Below are 22,481 nucleotides of genomic sequence, written 5' to 3' on the forward strand. Positions count from 1 at the left end.
CTTGGAACACAACAGTGAGATCATGCAGCGTTTCATTGATTTACGATGTTCTCTTTAGTTGTGCTATAGAAGTAAAATTTCATGGGGATTGTTGGCAACTGAGATTGCACGCTACTAGTTTACACAGAACAAAGAAAGAACACCCTGATTTGTACAATGGGTAGATATTTAAGACTCCTAGAGAAGCCATTCCTTTCAGTCATTACCTGAACTGAATTACAAAGCCATAGCACAATTTATATAAGGAAAATATCACACATGGAAGGATTTACCTCCAAAAAAACCAAATTGGACTGGTCTCACTGACCTTCCTTCTGTCTAAGGGATTAAAAGCAGACACCCAGGGCCTGCATCTGTGCAAATAAACTATTGGTTCAAGCATTCAAGAGTTATTGAGTCACCTCTAACAACATTGTGAAGATGTGATTGGTGTTTCTGAAGATACAGTCTGAGAGTACTGAGCATTTAGGCTCTCCAACTGCATAACAACAGCAGAACAGCCAAATGAAAGGTAGATAAAAATGTGAAGAGATGCTGCCACAAACAGTCTGGTAACTTCTACTTCCTCTTTTTTTCTGGACAGTATGTTCAGGATATTTATGTGATATAGACATATTTCTTTAAGAAAGTTATAGTATTTCACAAGATTAAATAACCTCTTGAGGTCCCTCCCAGTCCCACATTTCTGTGATTCTATGAATTGTCATCTTGCGCTCAAAATTCAAAACTGCAAACTGGAAGCATAATATTTACAGCTATTGGATTTTATAGGGAACACATTACAAACTTTACACTGCTTGAGTAGCAATCTGCGTTTCTCTAGTTCTAGATTATTCTCTTTCTGTAGATAATTTAACAGTCAATATGAGCTATATAGAACAGGATAATATGTGAATGCAGTTTTGCCTCATTTTGCAGTTTTTATCCTCACTGTGCCTTGCTCTTGGAAAATTCTGGCAGAGTATATAAATGTTTACTGTAATCAGTTTTATTACTAAAGCCAGCAAATTGTGGCTAACAGGGCATTAATTAAATAGTTTCATATGACACCAATTAGTAGGAATTTTGTAGTGATTTCAACCTAAATTTCAAATTATTTTAATATGCATGCTAAAATATTACTTTCCTTTTAGTTATTATTGTGTTTTCAGAAAACTGAATGTGCACACACTGCAAACTGAAGGCCTTATCTGATACACAAAATACTTATACCCCCTGTCCTTATCCTGACCTGCAAATTACTTCCGTCCCTCTTCACTGTGTGAGAAAGCTCTTGTAATTCTGTGGAGTTGAATAGCGGAGTCAGGATGTTCAAACACCTTTAGTAGTAATTACTCCACTTTGACACTAATTTATCCATTCAGACTCTGGTTCAATGAAGGATTTAAACATTTGCTTTAAAGTTAAATAATTCCTTGCATATTCCTCCTCAACTCCTTGCAGATCTGCATGATAATATATACCCCTTAGTGAGAATAAGTCTCTGACCACTAAACTCATGCCAGCTAGAACCTATAAATATATTAATTATTGTTTTTTATTTGTATTATGGTTGTACCTGGGAAAAGGACTACAGTATGCTAGGTAAAGTACAGACATGTAACAAAGGGGACAGTCCTTGCTCTAAAGGTCTCAATCTGCGTGACAGACAGGACACAGATGAATGAAACAGACAAACTGGGTAATAGTGGATAGGAAGGAAGAAGTAACAGTAAAAGAAAGAAAGTGAAATCCTGGCCCCATTGAAGTCATTGACAAAAATTGCACTGACGTCAGTGGAGTCGGGATTTCACCCAGTGTATGGGAAAAAGAAGTTGCAGCTTGTCATTGCCAGTATCAGACAGGGTAATTTGTAAACATCACAGCAAAAGTAGGTTTGTAGGAGCAATTTAAAAGAAGATATGGTGCGGCTCTGTGAAACCTAATAGAAAATTTTTCCCATGCATGTGGGTGCCTTGGGAGAAAGCATGCAGGAAGAATCAGACAGGTAGGTGATTCAGGATGCCATTATTAGCATCACAAAGGCAGGGTTCAACTACTTGATAAACTAGTAGATCTGATAGATAGGGTAAGGCTGAGTAGTGAATGGTCTGAAGGTAAAAGACAAGGAGTTCATATTTGATGCAAAGGAGGAGAGAGAACTAGTAGAGGCACACACAGAGGGGAGTGATGTTGTTGAAAGATAATCAGAAAGATAATGCCAGAAAGGTAGTATTAGTGGTGGTATTTTTAATGGGCTTGTATGGGGCAAAGAGGCTGGCATCAGGGCCAGAAAGTTGAGGAGTGAGATAGCCTTGATGCCTGAACAAGAACCTTGGAAGCCTGGACAGATATAAACAGCTGAATCTCAGACGTATTATATAGCAAGGAGCAGCAAGACTTGGACATGACCTGGGTGTGTGGATCAGAAGAGAAGGCTGAGTCTCAAAGATTATGCTCACATTACAGGACTGAGTGTAAAGATGTCGCATAATCCATGGTGATAGAAAAACTGGGAAGATGGAAGGTTTAGAGGCTCATTTAAAGCTTAGGTTTAGATATTTTATCCTTAAGTTTCTGGTTGATTATTCATGAGCAGGTGTCAGAAAGATTGGCTGAGAAGCAGGATTGATCTGAAGGAAACGTCTTTATTATCTGGATTGTGAGTCATCAACACAAAGATTGCTTGTAGATAAGCACATCTAGAGATTGGATGTAGTGAGAGAAGAGCAAGGGGCCATGGGACTTAGCTTTTGAAGACACCCACTGAAAAGGAGAGAAAGAGAAGGATCCACTAAACAAAACCCCAAAGGAAGGATCATAGATATTAGGACAACCATGAGAGTATGGGGTTGTGGAAACCAAAGGAGGACAGGATTTTAAAAAATGGAGTGTGGTTGACAGTTTCAAAAGGCAGAAAGGATCAAGGAAGACGAGGACTGGATTTGGCCAGGAAGAGGTCATTTAACACTTTGAAAATATAAGAGTGAAATAGGTATAGAAAATTTATGAGTTGCCAACCAACTCATAATGTTTGAATGATTTATAGCCACCTAACTACAAAAGTGATATAACATTTACATTAAAAATGTATTTTATGACATACACATAACATTTCATAACCAAATAATAACTGTGATTATGTATCTTTCATTGAGAAGGCTCCCCAGGCACTCGAGAAATCTATCCATTCAAAACTGTGGACATGCAACTAGCTTTACTATGGAAGAGACTGTAACAGCCTTTACACATTACAAACTTATCTAGCCTAACACACGGGCTGACACCCTTACTCTTGTAAAACTCCTGAAGAATCTTCAATGGCCACAAGAGGTCAGGACCTCAATTTAACGTATTAACAGGAGAATTATATGCCCTCCATATATTCTTAACTTCAAAAGAATGTATGAATGCTACCAGTGTAATAAAATGTTATATGTTGGTTGCTTTGCTGGCCTTGAATATTCTAGAGAACACTAATGGGGAAGTTAGTCATTTCAGATGCTGAACCAGTTGTTCCACCTACCATTGCCATGGTACTTGAAATGGATATTGGATTAAAAAAATCACCACATGGTTCTCAATCTACATGGTTCTCAATCTCCATCTTCAAATATCTGAAGCCTCTCCAAATAGTGCTCCTTAAATAAATCTCCTATGGAAGGTGTTCTGGATTTAAAACACTTAAATCTTTGTATTTCTTTTAATCTCAATTCACTACTTCTTATAAGTAGTGATGAATGGCAATATTCAGAGACAAAGGCACATTTTTGTTGCTTTTAATTTCCTAACTGATAAACATCTTCAGCCTGAGTCACCTTCATTTGGTTTACTATTTTAACAGAGGTTAAGGTTTTATTGCCTCATGGGTGGCTTAATATTCGTTTCTTGTTCTGGTTGAAAATTTTAAGATAAAATGGTTACAAAGTTAATGAGTGCTTAGTTATCTAAACACTTAAGAAAGTTCTCTCCCAGCAGGAAGGAGAATGGGCTTGATTATAGTTCAGAGCTTTCTGTCAATTCATTTGAACCCTCCAATCTTTGTCTAGACTAGAGAGAAGTAACATATCACTTAATGGATTGGTAGAGATGTTAATCACATAAAGGAAATTAATAGATAAGAAATTTTCCATTGCAAATGGCCAAGGACATAGTTTATTTGCAGGAAATTTGTGATTTTGATCAAGAAATTATTTGTATTATTTTAAAGATGGGAGAGAGAATATAAAAGATGAGAGCAACTTGTTGACCTTCCATTTTTAAAAGAAAGACAGTTTTATTTGTTTTTAACATTACCTTATGTTTTACACTATATCAAGTGGCTAGTGGAAGGCTGGAAAGATGAACTTAAAATAAATTATTAAAAATATTAAATAGGTATAGTTTTGCTAATCTACAACTAAGTGGGAAAAGTTATAAATCCACAAATATTTGAAATGTAAACTTCAAGGAAAGAGAAAAAAATATTTGGGATAGTGAAAGAGTATAACTAGAACTTAATGGATGAAATAAAGAAAGGGAGAATGGAGCTGATAATCAAGATGAACTTTCTACCATTGCGGAACAGTTTCAAAACCACTGTGCTACACATAAACATGCATTTACATAGCATAACTAATATGATAAGATGAGCTATGTTTATTTTCACAAATTTAGGAGTGATGTGATATCAAGTGACAATTTGCTTCCAAAAAGCAAAGATGGATATGGCATTGGGTTTTAAATACTGCTTTCATTTGTGGTCTCTATCAATTTCCATCTCTGCTATTGTGTAGGTGGGCCCCACTTCTATCTTCTCCAACCCACATCGATCATCCTTAGAACACAGAGGGCAAGCACTGACAATAAAAACTACATGGAGACAGAGCAAAATCCAAAAGAAAGAAAAGTCTGTAAGAACAAAGAAGGTTTGTTTTAGAGAAAAATGCAAATATTTAAAAAGATAAAAAAGATACAGAAAAAAGATTCCATAGAAAATTCAAAAACGGAAACACTTGCATTTGGAAATGCTGCCACAGTGCCTCATGGGAGTTGTAGTTCAGATACCTCATGCTACCATTCTATATATCCTAAGGTCTCTGGTTTGAGTACCTTGCTCATGGCTCACCAAGGTCTCCCCTCTTGATGAGGGGAGGCAGTGTATCCTGGGAGTCCCTGGTCATGGTGCTGCACAACAAAACTGCCAAATCACCACTGTCACCTCACAAAATAATCCTGTTTTAAGGGAGCTATTTGTCCTTTCTATTAACTATTGAGAGACAACCTTGTAGAGTGGAAACCTGACTGCACTGCTGCAAATCATCTTTCAAAAGTCACGATCCACAAGCAATACTCTGGGGTTTAACTGTACTGCTGTTGTAGCAAGTTTCTCAGGTGTCATCCTGAATAGCTAATTGAATAGGTTTATTTTTACAGATTAGCCAAAGCAGCTCTGCAATAAAGGATACCACAGATACCATGTCTAACAAGGGTAGATAGGAAAAAAAAACAACTTTATTTTCTTCTGGTCCATATTTTATGATCGTATCTAAACACTTGGATAGTAATTTTTCTCTGATATGTGAGTATATTAACTTTGCCAGCTCTAACACTGCCAGCTTTGTAGCATGACAGTGACCTGTCCCACTGCCTTTGGTTTGATCAAACCCCTGTGCAGGGCACACGTGGTTTATCTGTGCTTGTGTGATGGATAAGAATGCGTATGGATGTTTGTGAGTAAAAAATCAGAAATTGTTTAGTAAGTGCAATTTCTTTAATCAAATTAGTTTTACAATTAGAGAAATGCAGGTTGTGTTTGTGTTTTGTTTAAAAAAAGCCCTTCACTATTGATGGTAATAATTGGAAAAGAAAAATCTGCTTTGCTGTTTGTTGTGACACATGAATAACAAGCTCACAAGTGCTGTTCCTGTGTCTGACCCAGCAAAAAAGTTAAACCTCCCTACAGTATTTGTTTAGCTAAAGATGGTTTGAGAGTTGGTGGAAAAATCTTGCTCAAGATTTAATCTCATTCTACATCTCATTTGTAGACTAGGTAACATTTCTGATCCACTTCCCTTCCATTTTTTCCTATGACACTTGAGCAAACAGACACTTAGGAATTTTTTACTGAATTATGGATTGGATTCTAATTGTTTGGCTAGAGAAATAGAGGTAACTGTATATAATCCAGTCTCTAATATTTAAGAAACAACACAGGTGTCAATTCCTTTGAAGGTTTACCCCCGTCATGCTCTGATCATCAGGCTGGCTGGTAACCCCAAGAGAAGGAGGAAAATCCAAGCTGGTAAAAGTGAAACAAAGGCCTTGGAAGAGGTTAAAAGCCTCAGTCCTGAAGTTGAGAGAACCAGAAGGACTGCTGAGGAGACACTGACCCTCCTCTCCCAAATGTTGAGATAGCAGGGAGAAGTCGGGCCTCCCTAAATCCAGAGGGAAATGCTAAGCTTAGGTAAAATACAATGCTCATAGGCCTTTTGTTGTTTAACCCTTTTATTTCTGCTATATTCCTATGGATAGATACATTATAATTTTTTTGAAGAAGTTGTTTGGTAGTACTGCATGAACTCAGAGCTCCTGAAAGGAAATCTCTAGCAGGAGCCAAATTCAGTTGAACTTGCTGAGGGAAGATGGTTGGTAGTCAGGGGTGCTGCAACCTGGGCACACAGTCTAAAGGTGAGTGAGTCACAGGATTCCAGGCTAAGACAAATGCAGGTTCTGGGCCTGTCACTTGAAAGAGGTGCCCACGGCGGGGTTGAGTCAGGAGTCAAAGATACAGCTTATCTAGAATAGTGACAGATACCACATCCATTATGGATGTGGTGTGGTGTGTCATATTTTGACACTTTTTCATCCCCAGTTTATTACATGATAAGACCTGAAGTAAAGCCTGATAATAATTCTAAATCTGCATTTCTGTACAAAAGCCTAATTATATCTTCATTCAGTTCAAGCGCTGCCTCTAACATACTGAAGGTCATATAGTGATGTTAGAGCACTGTACAATTCTCCTGGTGTCTAGTGTACAATGTTTAGAGCTGAGTGAATAATTCATAGCAAGTAATTTGCTCTGAATTTAACCTTGTTTTCTGCTTGCAGAATGTTCTCCAGCAGGGTGCCAATTTTGTTATATTAATTCATTAATCAAAATTACTCAGATTTGTTGTAGTTATTGTTTTATGGTATTCCTCTTACCCCAACCCCCAGGGACTGATCACAAAAAGTTGAGCAGTTGATTTTCAAAATTTGAGCTGCTTTATTTGGTAGGTTGTTTATATAAAACTCACAATATATATTTTTGTACCCTACCTGGAAGAATTCCCTGGTGCTTTGAATCTCACAGGGAGAGGTAGGAAGATAAGCAGTACTAGGGAATTTTAGAAAATGTTTAACCTTTACCTTTTTGAACCATGTAAGACTTGCCAAGAGGTCTTATTACTTAGAAAAAACATTTGCTGGCATGGTGCAGAATTTAGATTTAATTTTGCCTTCTCACACATTTGCATATGCCATTGTAGCTGCTAAGTATGTGCTCTGATCCATATCTTGCTCATTTAGGGTATGATCCAATGCTTAGTACCTGTGTGCCAGAGCTCTGGTGAGGGATATGCGGAAAACTGTTCCCTTGTTATGTAAATATACCACTTCAGGTGTAAATACTGCACTGTGTAAGCTTACAGTTTGTTTTCTGCTAGTTTTTATGATGATAAAACTGAGTTGTTTGAATGTTTGCAAAGGGACACAAGCCAAAACATGTTCATTTTTAAATGTGAGTGAGTACTTCCAGAACGTTTTGTGTAATATTAATCTACTCTTGTCATGATGGTAGTTTTGTCTTTTACACAAGAGTTGAGTTTAGCTTTAAATACAAAAAATTAACACTTCTGCTTTAATTCATCCAGTGTTTTCCTCTAAAATATTTGAAATACAGATGTGTATGTGTGTCTGTATTTATGCCATTTTCCAGAATGTGTATATGCTTTAGTACGTTTGCAATTTTGTTGTAATGGTGGAAGTTCCCAAATGTCTGAGATGTCCTTCCCTCATCTCCCATCCTGGACCTTAGAGCAATATCAGTAGGCCTGTTACATTCCTCAGAACAATAACAACTAATGATCCATTCTTGCAAACATTATTATGCATAGTGCTTGACCAGCATTCTTGAGATAGTGAGCACCATACCCAGTGGATATTGTTTTATAGAATCAGGCCTTAATATATACAGTTTAAATGGAATACAGACATTTCACCTACCCTTAATTCAGGGGCCAACTTTTTCATCTAAAAAAACAAACCACACCCCACATGGAAGTTTATTTTTCAGATGAAAAGACTGAAAAGTTGCATTTTAAAAAATAAGCATGACTTAAAAACAGTCACCTGTGTTTTATTTTGCAAATAACCATTCCACTAAGATTTTATATGTCAAGTTTCACTGTGGAGCAAATAGTTATTAACAAACTGTGAGCCCTTAAAAAACAAAGCTTATGATGGAAAGAGTGACAGGCCTTTCACTCTAAAGGCATAATTTGCCAACATAGGGAGATGACGTCAACAAGAGAGCAGAATTATTTTTATGATAAAATTGTAAATAATAGGCACTGTAATGTCATGTTTATTTGAAGATTCTGGATTTTTCAAACTTTTCTGAGAATAACCAGATTCTAAATAGTGCTTAAAGATCTGTCTTCAGCCTGGTCTACAGGAATGTGAAAATACACTCCTGCGCAGTGTAGCTAGCTATGCCCATCCTGGTGTGGACCCAGCTATGTTGACAGAAGAATGCTTCCATCAACTTAGCTACCGTCATTTGGGGAGGTGGTATTCCTACAGTGACATAAAACCCCTTTCCCTTCCTGTAGGCTGCATCTATGCTATGGGGTTATGCTTCTGTAGCTACAGGGACATAGCTATGCCAATATAGTCTCCGTAGTGTAGACTATACTATATAACTCAATCTCCTGAACTATTTTAAAGTAATTTTAAAACAGGTTTAGAGAACTACAGTACCATTAGATAACAACTAACTAAATAAAGTAGGCCTTGAAAAAATTGTTGCTTCTTTGTAAAAAGGTGAACACTGGCACCAGTGTTAACAGAGAATATACAATTAATTATCCATGTGACAGATTTATAAAACCATTCAGACAAATAAAGTTTAGTGTCATTTGTTTTTAACAAAAAACGTTGTTAGAATACTACTTTAGAGTCTCAGGATCACATGTTAGACCCAGATAGGGTCTCTCCGCTTCCCCCTCCAGGGAGGGCTTAACTTATGTTTAGATATTTCAGTCCTCTCACATCTGTATACTGATTTGCTGGAAGCATTCCATTCAGTTGTCACCTGCCATTGGCAAGCCACAGGTATTTAATTGTAGTGTAGACATACTGTATCTGGGCCTCAAACCTGCAAACCGTATTCAAATAAAATTCCAGTTGAACTTAATGGGTGATTTACTCAAGATAGGGCTACAGGATCAGCCCCTATATAATTAAATGTGGGAACCAATGCTTAATATATTTTTATAGTGACAAAATTATCATTAAAAAGTTAGGAAATTATATGTTTTCATACAAACGTTAACCCATCCACTTTTCACATGCTGTATACATTATGCTGTATACATTCATGCATCCAACGAAGTGGGTTTCTGCCCACAAAAGCTTATGCCGAAATAAATTGGTTAGTCTTTAGGGTGCCACAGGACTCTCGCTGTATACATTAAGGTATATGTTTGAGACTAATCTCTAATGTGAATGTATGCGTGCATATATATACACATACACAGGGTTTTCTGCCCAAATATATATTGAACCACATTGTTAGATAAACTAAAACCTAAAATGGTGGTGCTACATGCTTAGTTTTCCATAATGTCATGACTTTTAAACTGCACCACTCTGGTTAGCAAGAAAACCCAAATGTGGCAGTACAAAATTGTGCCACACTAAAGATAACAATATAACTTGTTCTATTGAAAATCTAACTTTTGCTGGGAAAGAACATTGTGTTAAAATGTATAAAGCTTTATAAGTGCTTTATAATAATAAATAATAAAATCCACTTTGTAAACTGTACATGCTCAAAAGCAAATTTTTCATCACCTATAATTGTGCACATTCGATGGAGAGTTCAACACCTAATGAAACATGTTGATTTGTCCTGGCATGTCAGATATCTGCACGCTTAACCTATGAGCACCTAATATGTGTGCATAGTTAAGCATGACAACCTTGAAAATCTGGTATACTCTCTGGGCCAAATATTCCCCTTAGGTATACTAGTGCAACCTCCAATATGAGCCCGAGCGTGTAATTTAGGAAAGTTTTTGCTCAGTATATGTTTTCAGACCTGTCAGCAACATAGCATTAATTCCTCAGTGCACAGGAAGCTGGCTTTTTTATCTCTTCATCTCCTTAACGAGACTGTGAAAGCATGCAGTAGCAGAACTTGACCTGTAGTATGCATAATATCAATTACACACACCTACAACATATTACTATATGAAGGGTTGCAATGGAACAACACATTTGACCAAGTTATGAATTATTCTCACGAATTACTTTTTAAAATTCCCCCATAGCAACATATATATCATAGTTAATGAAAAGTGTGTCTTCATTCATAATAATAAGATTCGTATATGCCAAAATATCACCTAATCATAACTCATGCTCTGAATGTTTTACACTAGTTCTAATTACAATACTGGCCTTTATAAACGGAGTACAATAAATCCATGAGCAATTAACATATTTGAAGACTAGAACTACCTTTAAAAGAAAAACTTGCAAGGAGCACCAGCTATCACTGAACCGTCTTCCCCATGGCACTCTCATTTTTGCCTCTTTACCAGTAAGAATTTGTGAAGAATATGTAAGAATTTTGCCACTAAGAATGTTTTTTAAGTTTCTTGTCTTTTCTGGGATGTAGCAATATCAGATACCTGTGTAAAATATTTCAGTTTCTTAACATACGCTTCTGGTAAATTGTATGTAATCCTGTACATAGTCATAATAAGGCTTTTTAGTGAAAGGTTCTGAATTCCCTTTTTCACATTTACCCAGAGATCATCTGGCAAAGCAGTAGAGGAAATTCCCTAGAAAAACCGAAGATTAACTTGACTCCTTTTCCTGTGTTTTGAACTGAATTTACAGGCTGCAGATACCCACTTGGATTATATGTTTGGTTTGAAAATAAGGATTAGTAATGTGAGACTTAGATTGAACGTACAGTAAATCTAGCCATCTAAAGTGATTTTTTTCCACATAAAAGAGCCATGGGGATTTCTGTGCTCTACTACATTTTAGCAATTGGCAGCAAAATACCCTCATGCTGCACAGTGGTGGGACAATGCAGCATTTTTCTCTACGTGAACCAAAAAAAATAAAATCGTTTTTTGACTGGAGCTATTTTACCAGAGGTGGAAAAGGAGATTTTTGCCCACTTAAATAACTAAAAAATAATTCATAAATTGTTTTTAATTTCTCATAATTCTTAAGTATGTGTCACAAGGGAAGCTAATCCAAAAGCCAGAGAAGAAATACAATTCATTCCATCAATCAGCTTTTGTTTTTTTATTTATATACATCTATTATACAGTCATCCTAGCTACGTGTATGGTAAAAAAGGGCCTTTCAAGCTCCAGGTGATTTTTTTAATTTTAATTTTTTATTTAATTTTATTTTTCAGAAGTTTTAACTTATCCATACAGACATATTCAAATACAACGACAAAGAAAATACTGCAGGAGTACGCATTTAATAGTAACACACTCTGAAATATTCATAGATAAATAGAATCATAGAATCATAGAGTTGGAAGGGACCTCAGGAGGTCATCTATCCACCCCCTGCTCAAAGCAGGACTAACCTCAGCTACATCATCCCAGCCAGGGCTTTGTCAAGCCACAGCTTAAAAACCTCTAAAGATGGAGATTCCACCACCTCCCTAGGTAACCCATTTCAGTGCTTCACCACCCTCCCAGTGAAAAACCTTTTCCTAATAGCCAACCTAGACCTCCCCTACTGCAACTTGAGACCATTGCTCCTTGTTCTGTCATCTACTACCATTGAGAACAGCCTAGCTCTATCCTCCCTGGAACCTCCTTTCAGGTAATTAAAGGCTGCTATCAAATCCCCACACGTTCTTCTCTTCTGCAGACTAAACAAGCCCAGTTCCCTCAGCCTCTCCTCATAAGTCTTGTGCTCCCCTAATCATTTTTATTGCCTTCCGCTGGACTGTCTCCAACTTCTCCACATCCTTTTTGTAGTGGGGGGGCCCAAAACTGGACACAGTACTCCAAATGCGGCCTCACCAATGCCGAATAGAGGGGAATAATCACTTCCCTCGATCTGCGGGCAATACTCCTAATAATGCAGCCCAATATGCTATTAGCCTTCTTGGCAACCAGGGCACACTGCCGACTCATATCCAGCTTCTTATCCATTGTAACCCCCAGGTCCTTTTCTGCAGAGCTGCTGCCTAGCCTACTCCTGAGCATTGTAAAATAAATAATACAGTAGGTGATTTACTCACTCAGTCCCAAATTCTATGGCCTGTAAACGTACTCAAAAGTAGCAGAATCATTGTGACGATGCCACACAGAGGACTTCCAACCGAGGAAACGTGCAGTGGGGATAGCTCCTACAGGTAATGAAGAACACTGATCTTTGATGACTCAGTCACTGCTACTGCATAGGATGGGGTTAGAAGCATGGAAGGAATACAATCATAGGGAGCCACTAGGAGGAGGAATACAGTTCTTTCTCTCTGACTTTCACCGAGTACAAAGCCCATTTATTTTGACTGTATACAGAGGTAAAAATTTGGCTCTCTGCCCTTACTCGGGCCAAACTTCCACTAGTTCATTCAGTGTTATCTGAGTACAGATTTCAGAGTTTGATTCAACCAAAGCCCTGATTCTGTAACTGGATCTACCCTGAGGGACCCAGGCATCTGTGCAAACAAGGTTCCATTCATTGCAGCGGGATTCTGTGGGGACACAGGGATCTGCCTGTACAGATGCAGTTTCATGAATGGCGTCTAAAAAACTTAGCAGAAGGGGGAAATTGCATAAGTGTCTTTGGGGAATGATCAATAATATTTTCTTAAAGGTGTATTGAAGTACTTTTCTAAATAAATGAATAAAACAAATTAAGATCCTTTCTTAAGTAGCAGAATAGGCATGTAGGCCTAGCATTTACAAACAAATACATTTCAAACAAATTACTGAAGCATCCATTCATCCTTTACTTACCTGCCAAAATTCTGTGTTTCTCCTGGTAGAGTTAACAACATCTGCAAGACTCCAAAAGTAAGACAAGTTTGTGGTAGCTTCCTGCTTTTTAAAAAAAATTTTCAGTAAATATTAGTGACCACATCAGCCACTGCAGGAATAACACACATACTAGAATTCAAGTCTTGTCAGGTTAAAATGTTTTTAGCTCACCTTTAACAAGAAGGATTGAGCATCTACTTTAGCAAATACTATGTAATAATAATAATGTGCTTACCACTTATACAATGCTTTTCATCTATATATCTCAAATGGCTTTGCAAAGGAGAGTAAGGAGCATTATCCCCACTCTAGAAATGAGGAGACTAAAGTTCAGAGAAGAGAAGTGAATTACCCAAGGTCACAATAAAAATCAGTGGCAGAGTATGGAATAGACCTGACTCCCAATCTTTATTCCCTCAACCAAGCTGTTCCTTCTTTACACTATTTTTTCAGTTTTGTCATGAAAATTGCATAGAATAATATATGAATTTTCATACGATTACATACTACTTTGAAGATGTATTATTAAAAGGAAAGCACCATGGGTTGCTTCTTGCACATCTTTTTTATTATTTGAAATCACATCTGTATCTTTCAGTGCTGATGGAGCTTGAATATACAGTCAAAACATGCTATTGTTGCTTTTCTTGTTACTACAGTATTATTATTAACTGGTAGCACTGCTGCTGTTAAGAATTAATATCTCAGGGCTTCCATTATATTAAACTCTTACATTTTTTGATTTAGAGCTATGCTAGAAACACTTGCTTTGAATTATGAAGATGAATAAACAAGAGCTCAGCTCAAGAATAGATGATGTGTCTCTCCCTTCCCAAAGTATGGCTGGAAAAACATGCAAACTGACTTTTACCAATTTAAAATTCTGCATGCACAAATCACCTACCACATACAGCTATTATGTTTGTTCCAAACAATTGATTAGCTGTCTGTGTACAAAATACACACATGTTAAACATGAATCTGTAAATTATGTTATGACCAGTCATAAAAACCAATATAAAATTATAAACATATTTGCATTTGCTCTTCTCTTCTTACACAACTTAAAATACACATAAAGACAAGTGCTGGCACATTAGATTTAATATAGCAACGTGCAGTAGTTTTTAAAAATAAAATATATTTTGGGGGGGAAAAACTGCTTTGCAATGAGCTAATACACATTTCTTTCTTTCATAGGCTATGATCCTGCAATGGGATCTGCTAATGCAATCTCTTATATCCATGAAAAGTCCCATTCACTTCACTTGGTGGTGATTGACTGATTACTTGATGGTGTATTAAAATTTGGTTATTTTGTGTTGCTGCAGAGGTTGTGCTATCTGTAGATAATTGCTGGAATCTGTTTATTTTATTATAGATATTATAAAAAATGTTTGAGTGTCTAGTGCTGGGATGCATATTCCTTTAATTACTGTAGAATAAATTTGAATGAATACACAAATAAAGAAATGGTCCAAGCTAGTGGATACCATTCCAAGATCTGGAACCTAAATATAAGTTCTTTGGCTTTCATGTTTGTCACCACAGCGCAGAGTAAGATCCTGCTCCTGCCTTATTCAAGTCAATGATAAAAACTCCCATTGACGTTAATACGAACAAGATCAGGCCTTATATGAAACTGGTGCCTTTTCCAAGCTATACCTAACTGTCTAATGTATTTACTCGAGAACCTGCAATACTTTGTCTTTCCGATACATTTTTGAAATGATACTGTCTGTGTAATCACTGGAGTATAAAAAACAAAAATCTCTGTCCACTCACTGAACTAAGAAGATCCAGATATTGCTCAGCAATTACTGCTCTTCTCTTGCATCCAAAAAAGACCACTAGGCTTGCCAGTTTCCAAACCTCTAGCTGAAAAACTGTGTTCTTTCCATAGTTTAGCTTTGCTCTCTACTCTTCACGTCCTCCAGCCTCCACACGTTTTATTTAACTTGTCCTTGGGCAACCTCTGAATACAATACAGATAACAGCATTCCCTGGAGGGCTTCAGTCTCCTCCCCCCACACTTCTTTTGTTTCTGCGGTCTCAGATCTCTGCTGGACCAGAATGGTGCCTGAGGCATGGTCTTGAGCATTTGACGCCCTGGCATGCAGTTGCACTGCAGTGTTCTGCCTGTGGGTGCCTGATAAATACCCAGATGAACTGGAGATACCTCATATAGGCAGAGGCATCGTTCTGATTGATGTGACTTTGAGATCTAACCATCTTGAGATTTCAGTTGTCTGACACAGTGATATTTTAGTCCTTGAATGTGTCATTCAGGTATGGTACTTTGAGGCCGTTTAGTCCAAAGTTCTGCTGGTGCTCGATCTGATGATTTTTATGAATTTTTGATTGATTATTATTTAAGTGGGGTGTGGGATAGTGCTGGCACTTAAGTTTAACGAAAAGGCACATAGCCAGGGTTAAGTAACATATAAAAATTAAAAGTCTGGGTGTTTCATAACAGTTCAGAATTTCCATTTCACACCCATTCTGTCTTTATTTTAATCCATCCCACTTTCATTCATGATGCTGCAAGGTTCAACAAGCCCTGGCACATCTACATATGCTATCAAAGAAGTGTGGTGTGTACAGGGACAGATTCAACTATTTTTAAAGGTCCTGTGGATTCAGGACCTTTCTCATTTTAAGCTACAGTTATCAGCAAAATCTTTGCTGTTCCCCACCCCTTTGGGACTATCATGATTCCACAGGCTCTTTTAACCTGTATCTGACAGCAACTGTGATTTTAAAGATGGAGCCCTGAAAGCATGAAGAGCAGAATGCTTGGCATGAACTCTCATTAAAATTCTTTCCGCTGTTATGGAACAATTTATATGCAGATAACTAGTGCAAGCTCGCTGGACAGTCAGGATCTTTCCTGTCAATGCACTGTACTCTACAATGCATATTATGGAGCTGTGACATTGGTAATATGCAAAGATTCATTGGTATCATCATTACTTATTATCATCCACAGATGGTTGAATATTTTACTTGATGAATTTTATTATATATTTTGAAAAAAACTATTGAGCACATTGTTTCCACCGTCCGTGTGACTTATAGAAGTAGGTGGGTCATTCCTGAATATATTCAAATTTCACAAAAGTTTACAAATAAAATATTTGTTTTTTATTTTCTGTTGTTCACATAGCTGTTCATCATCAAAAATAGTATGCTCTGTGTCCTTGAAAACATCTTGCAAAGGAATTGTTACTATGCATGTAACCACTTGTCGAGCAATAACTTGGCTCTTTCAGTTTAAAAAGGAATTCCAACACAGATTGGTTTACAGTACACATGCAAAACTTCATTTAAATCACACAAAACACAGTCCTGTTCTTTTTTAAATAATATATATATTTTAAAACTCTGACTGGACAAAATATACTTTTTTTTTTTTTTTTTTGGCCTCCATTAACTGTGAAACTACCATACCAACTTAAACTAAGATTTCCAGGAAGGAATTCGCTCTTGAGCTGGAAGCTTTTATTTTAAACTTTTGGTTAGAAGTTAAAAATAAAAAGCTTAGCTGTTTGTAATGGAGATGCTGTTAGTCTTTATTGTAGCAGCACAAGCAGCCCTACTGTATTATAGTAAAAAGGACTTTATAATATCGTGCTTTATATAAGGTATTTTTGTCCTTCAGTGATTTATAGCAGTGTGTGTGTGCATGTGTGTGTGAGAAAGACTAACAATCAACAAGGAATTTTATTTTCTTTAATTTCCTTGCATTGTTTTGAACTTCTTTCACACACAGGTCACTCATCCCTCAAAGAATATGTTCTGCTTTGTGAGGTTAAACAATGCTTCTCATTCACAAATCCAGAAGAGCAAAGGATATAGGGGAAGAATTATATTCCCTAGTAAGACTTCTGGTGAACCTGAGGTGGAAAAAGCTTTGTTCCTTTTCTTTATTCTGTTGGGATGAAAAGGAAACTAGCGCTTCTGAAAAGGGAACTTCCCAGGAAACTCACTGTGCGACAGTACCTCAAGTACATTCTTTTCCTTTTACCACCAATCAGTAATTTTTTAATGTAATTGGCCTTTAAACCTGTTGTTATAGGACTGTGAGAAAGAGCTCAAGAGGCTCTTTCAGCTGCCTTGGTTCCCATGTGACCTAAATGGAGAATAGATTCAAAATACTGTTCCTCCCCAGGCAATAGGAGACAGAAGAGGAAAAGCACTGTCACTTCTGAACAGGCTAGTGCTGGAGTAAATTCAGTGTGAAAAAGGAAAGCGTTACAGTGTATTGCAACTCCTCCTTTGGAACTTGGATTATTACAGGAAGAGGATTTCAGAAGGTTTTGGTTTTTTTTTTAACACACAAATCTCACTTTGAAATGGAATACGTGGAGTGTGAGCTTTATAAGGGCAACTGAAGTTTCACTGCTAAAAATACTTGGGAAATTTTTCAAAATGAGCATTGTTATGAAGCCAAGATCCCGATCTACCAGCTCCTTAAGGACTGCGGATACAATTTGGTAATGTGTTTTTGGATTTTTTTTCAATGCTCTCCTCCCCCAATTCTCTCTCTCTCACACACACACACATACATACACATTGAGAAAGTGGCTGTATTTAATGATGTTTTGACAGATCTTGCCTGGTTACTGGAAATGCTCAGCTGTTAAGTTTAATTGAATAGTTAATAGCAAAAAACAAAATTAGTGTGCTCCGCCTTGTACAATGTTCTGTTCCTAATATTGTATCATGGATGCAGACTATTACTTAGTCACAGTCAGTAACCAGTTTAATTCATTTGAGACACTTTCTAATATGTGACTTTTGATCTGAATTACAATTTTAGTTGCTGAAATCAAATTGCAGATTTCTAGTCTTGTAGGTAAAATGAAAATGTTGGTTTTCACTGACTATTTTTGGATACTTATACACAGTTCACTGTTTTGTTGCATTAATAGACTAACTGCTCATGGGTGATTGTCCATGGAAAAGACAGACAGCAACTATAGTGACATGAAGTGAGATTCTGTGCTGCATTATAGATTATGCATTTTTCCTCCATTTAGAAAGGTGAAAGTTGATTAAATTAGCAGTCAATACAATGTGTTTTGTTTTCTTGTTAAATTTATCATCTGGCAGTTGTCAAGGTTGTATCCTCTGTTGTTTAATTATTCTTATTATTAAGCTAAGTGAACTTTGTGGAGCTTCATTAACACAGGAAGGACACATAGTATATTGGACAAATAGTTTTCTAGCAGCTCTACAAATGAATACATTTAGCTTGTTAGCAAATTTCCTACCTTTTTCTCTGTCCTTCCTGTATCATACCTTATACAAATAAAACACCTGCAGTATTTTAGAGCAAGGTTCAGAACCCTGCATTGACACTAATTAAGATATGATGTTTTGGACCATTAAAGTAAAATTCTGTAGTATTTTTATAAAGAATTTTTACTTTTCTGAAAAATTACAATGATTGCCTAGAATTAAACAGTGTTATTTCCTAGGTGCTTTCACTGAGATGTGTAATATTAATTAGATACATATTTAGTTATCAAACCTGTCCAGTTAACATAATTGATCTTTAGCTTATAAAAGCTTTATGTTCTAACATAATGTACGGCTTTTTGATTAAACTATTCCAACCCATATAGTACAGATGAAAGTGATAATAAGCGCTAACTAATTGTTTCCAGCTATCTTATTTTAAAGCTAGATAAAATGGAATGGTGTAAACAATCTCAAACTATTGACCAGACCATGCAATCCTCAGAGCTTTCTCAGGCAAAACCAAGTCTCTGATGTCAGGGATGATAGTTTTGCCTGAATAATGACTGCAAGATGTAGCCCCACACCTTGATTTTTTAAAATGTAATAAAAATAAAAGAAATTTGCAGTGATTTATAGATAGATAGATCTATAGTATTGTACAATATTGGGCACAATGGTGGCATTAATGTACTAGAGGCCTCAACTGAGCTAAAGAAACAATATATAATAAATCACAGTATAGAATCTCTAAATCACTTAGACAATATATAAATGTCTTAGTTTGTATATAAGAAAACAATATACAACTACACTAAATAACTTAGAGATGGAGCCATTATTCAGAGAGATTATTTTTGACTGCTCTTCTTTGTCACAAAAAAACCTTTCATGCTGATATTTGCAAGCCCTATAAAGTCTCTGCCAAGACAGCTTGATGTTCTATCTATCTTTCTGTCTAGTTGTGTGCCCCCTGTCACTGTAGCATCTGAGGACTGATATAGTGGTGGGACAGAATATATTTCTTGCTCAATGTGAATGTTGAATTGATGTGCACTCAGATCCATCCATTCCCTGGCAATTTGGAATCATCCCTAGTGCAGGGGAAGTGGCTGGCAGGGGAATCCTTGAAAGATGAATCTGTGGGGCTTGCCTTTGTGTCTCGTTGCTTGACAGTTGAACCAGACCTTACCACTTATGTGGGAGGGCAAACCCTACCCCTTATGAAAGTATTGACAGGAAAATAGCACAAGTTAAAATTCCTAGAATGCTCCAGCCCCTACTCGGAACTAATTTATTTAGGGAAGCATTTAGATTAGTGAATAAAATTGTCAAAAGAGCCCAGATGACTTTCCTCCTGAATTTAAATCTCCTTAGACTCCTATTTCACTTAGACACCTTTGAAAATTTTATCTGGTGTCATCATTTCAAATCAGGATAGTGATGAAAGTTGAATCTAGACAAGTTCAGCCTGTACATAAGGCATACATTTTTAACGGTGAGAGTAATTAACCATTGGAACAATTTATCAAGGATTGTGGTGGATTCTCTATCACTGACAATTTTTAAATTAAGATTGGCTGGTTTTCTAAAAGATATGCTCTAGGAATTAGTTTGGAGAAGTCATATGGCCTATGTTATGTAGGAGGTCAGACTAGATGATCATAATGGTACTTTCTGGCCTTGGAATCTAAAGGAGCTCTTTAATGACTTGAGAATCAAAAGAGGAATCTTACACAGAATGGAAGCATGGACGAATGCTAAGGAGGAGTACAAAAGAATATAGGGACAAAAATCAGAAAGGCTAAGGCACAAAATGAATTACACCGTGAAAGGGACATAAAAGGCAATAAGAAGAGGTTCTTGCAATACATTAACAGCAAGAGAAAGATAAAGGAAAGTGTAGGTCCTCTGCTTAGTGGGGAAGGAGAGCGAATAACTGATGATATCAAGAAAGCTGAGGGTTTAGTGCAGTCAATTATCTCTTGGTGTATGGTCAAGGTCTGGACTCCAGAAAAACATTTTTCACATCGCAAGTGCCCTTGTTCAATTAGTGCTGTGCCTATTGCAGGGTGGGTAGGTGGGCCAAATCCAGACCGCCAGAGACTTTTGACTGGACCACAAATCTCTGGGAGGCCATGGGCAATTAGTGATGGGGGAGGGGCTAGTGTGGTAGAGGAGAGACTAGCTACATGCTGGCAGGCTTGGGGGAGCTGGTGCTTGGGGCTGATACGTAACTCAGGGTGAGAGGTGCCCCCCACCCTCCCTAAATGGAGTCCCGCCTCCATGGGGCTGACAACAGGAGTCCCATCAGGCACCCGGGGCTGACTCGTAACATGGGGGGGCAAGTGTCCCCTGCGCCCTCTGTAAATGGAGCCCTGCCAGGCATGCTGGGGCACTCCGGGACTCAGGGCTTCAGCTCTGTGGGAGGCTCTCTTGGGCTCAGGGTCTCAGCCACGCCAGGACTCCCTCCAAGGCTTGCGACTTCAGCTGAAACCTTGAGCTCTGGCACGATCCATGGGGCTGAAGCCCCAAGTCCCAGCGCACCTCCCGCAGCGCTGAAGCCCCAAGTCCCGGTACACCCTGCGGTCTAGTGAAAAGCCTCTGACGGGTCTGGATTTGGACCGTAGGCCACCTATTGACTACCCCTGGTTTAGTGCCTATTTTGCTTCAGTCTTCACTAAAAGGTTAATGGTGACCAGATATACTCAACACAATTAATATTAACAAAAAAGAGAGAGGAACACAAGCAGAAATAGAAGGAACAGGGTAAAGAATATTTAGATAAGTTAAATGTATTCAAGTCAGCAGGGCCTGCTGAAATTCATCCCAGGGTACTTAAGGAACCAGGTGAACCAAACGTGTAAGCATTAGCAATTATCTTCGAGAACTCATGGGGGACTGATGAAGTTGCAGAAGACTAGAGAAGGGCAAAAATACTACCTATATTTTGAAAAGGGAAGAAAGAGGACATTGGAAATTATAAACCAGGCAGCCTAACTTTGATACCTGGAAAGACAGTAGAAGAAATTATTAAAAAATCAATTTATAAGCACCTAGAGGATAACAGTGTTATAAGAAATAGCCAGCATGGATTTATCAAGAACAAATCATGCCAAACCCACTAATTTCTTCTTTGACAGAGTTCCTGGCCTTGTGGATAAAGAGGAAGCAGTAGATTTGATATCTTGATTTTAATAAGGCTTTTGACACAGTTCCTAATGGCATTTATATAAGCAAAGCAGGGAAATGCAGTTTAGATTAAATTACTATCAAGTGGGTGCACAACTGGTTGAAAGTCCAGAAAGGCACATTTAGTATTATAATTTAGTGTAATGCCATGGTGGGATGGTGGTTTTGGGGGTTATTTTAGATCCATAGTTGTAAAATTGCACTGATCACTATTCTGAGGCCCATTTTTATACTCTAGCCTCTCTTTTCTCCACCCTATAGTCTAAATCTCTCAAAGGCCCATTGGTTGTTGGTATGTATTATCTTAGGTCATAGAAGACTTTTTTTTTTAATTGAACATGGATTAATTAACATTGAGATGGAAATGATGAAATACAGGTGGTTTAAAATACATTAAATTTTTTCTAACATCTAGTCAAATCCTATTTAAAAACCAGTTGGCCTAAAATCTTCAGATTTGTTTTATTTAGAGAGGATTACGCGCTAACTTGATTACAGTCTATGAGTATCTACGTGGGGAACAAATATTTAATAGTGGTCTCTTCAATCTAGTGGGGAAAGGTTTAACATGATCCAATAGCTGGAAGGTGAAGGTAGACATATTAAGATCTTAGTTTTTAACTGTGAGAGTAGTTAACCTCTTAATTTAGCAAGAGCTGTGATGGATACTCCATCACTGACCATTTTTAAATCAAGACCAGATGTTTTTCTAAAAGATATGTTCTAGGAATTATATTGGGGAAGTTCTATGACCTGTGTTATACAGGAAGTCAGACTAGTGATCACAATAGT

The 22,481-nt window shown here is 37.3% G+C and overlaps 1 protein-coding gene across 3 annotated transcripts in view; it reads left to right on the forward strand.

Annotated features, from left to right (window-relative positions):
• PDE4D (phosphodiesterase 4D) overlaps positions 1–22,481 on the forward strand; it is a 584,878-nt gene that overhangs the window by 339,022 nt on the left and 223,375 nt on the right. Inside the window, exon 1 of one of the 3 annotated variants that reach the window (XM_067569282.1) lies at positions 17,544–17,749. The exons of the other annotated variants lie outside the window; for them this stretch is intronic. Within the exon in view, the coding sequence (XP_067425383.1) occupies positions 17,685–17,749 (65 nt within the window). The 5' untranslated portion in view covers positions 17,544–17,684. Of the gene's footprint in view, positions 1–17,543; positions 17,750–22,481 lie in introns of those variants that run through there. 3 annotated transcript variants of the gene reach the window in all.

The sequence above is a fragment of the Emydura macquarii genome, unplaced genomic scaffold (genome assembly GCF_026122565.2).
Source record: "Emydura macquarii macquarii isolate MOO-44397 ecotype Brisbane River unplaced genomic scaffold, CSIRO-AGI_Emac_v2 contig_2897, whole genome shotgun sequence".
NCBI lineage: Eukaryota > Metazoa > Chordata > Testudines > Chelidae > Emydura > Emydura macquarii.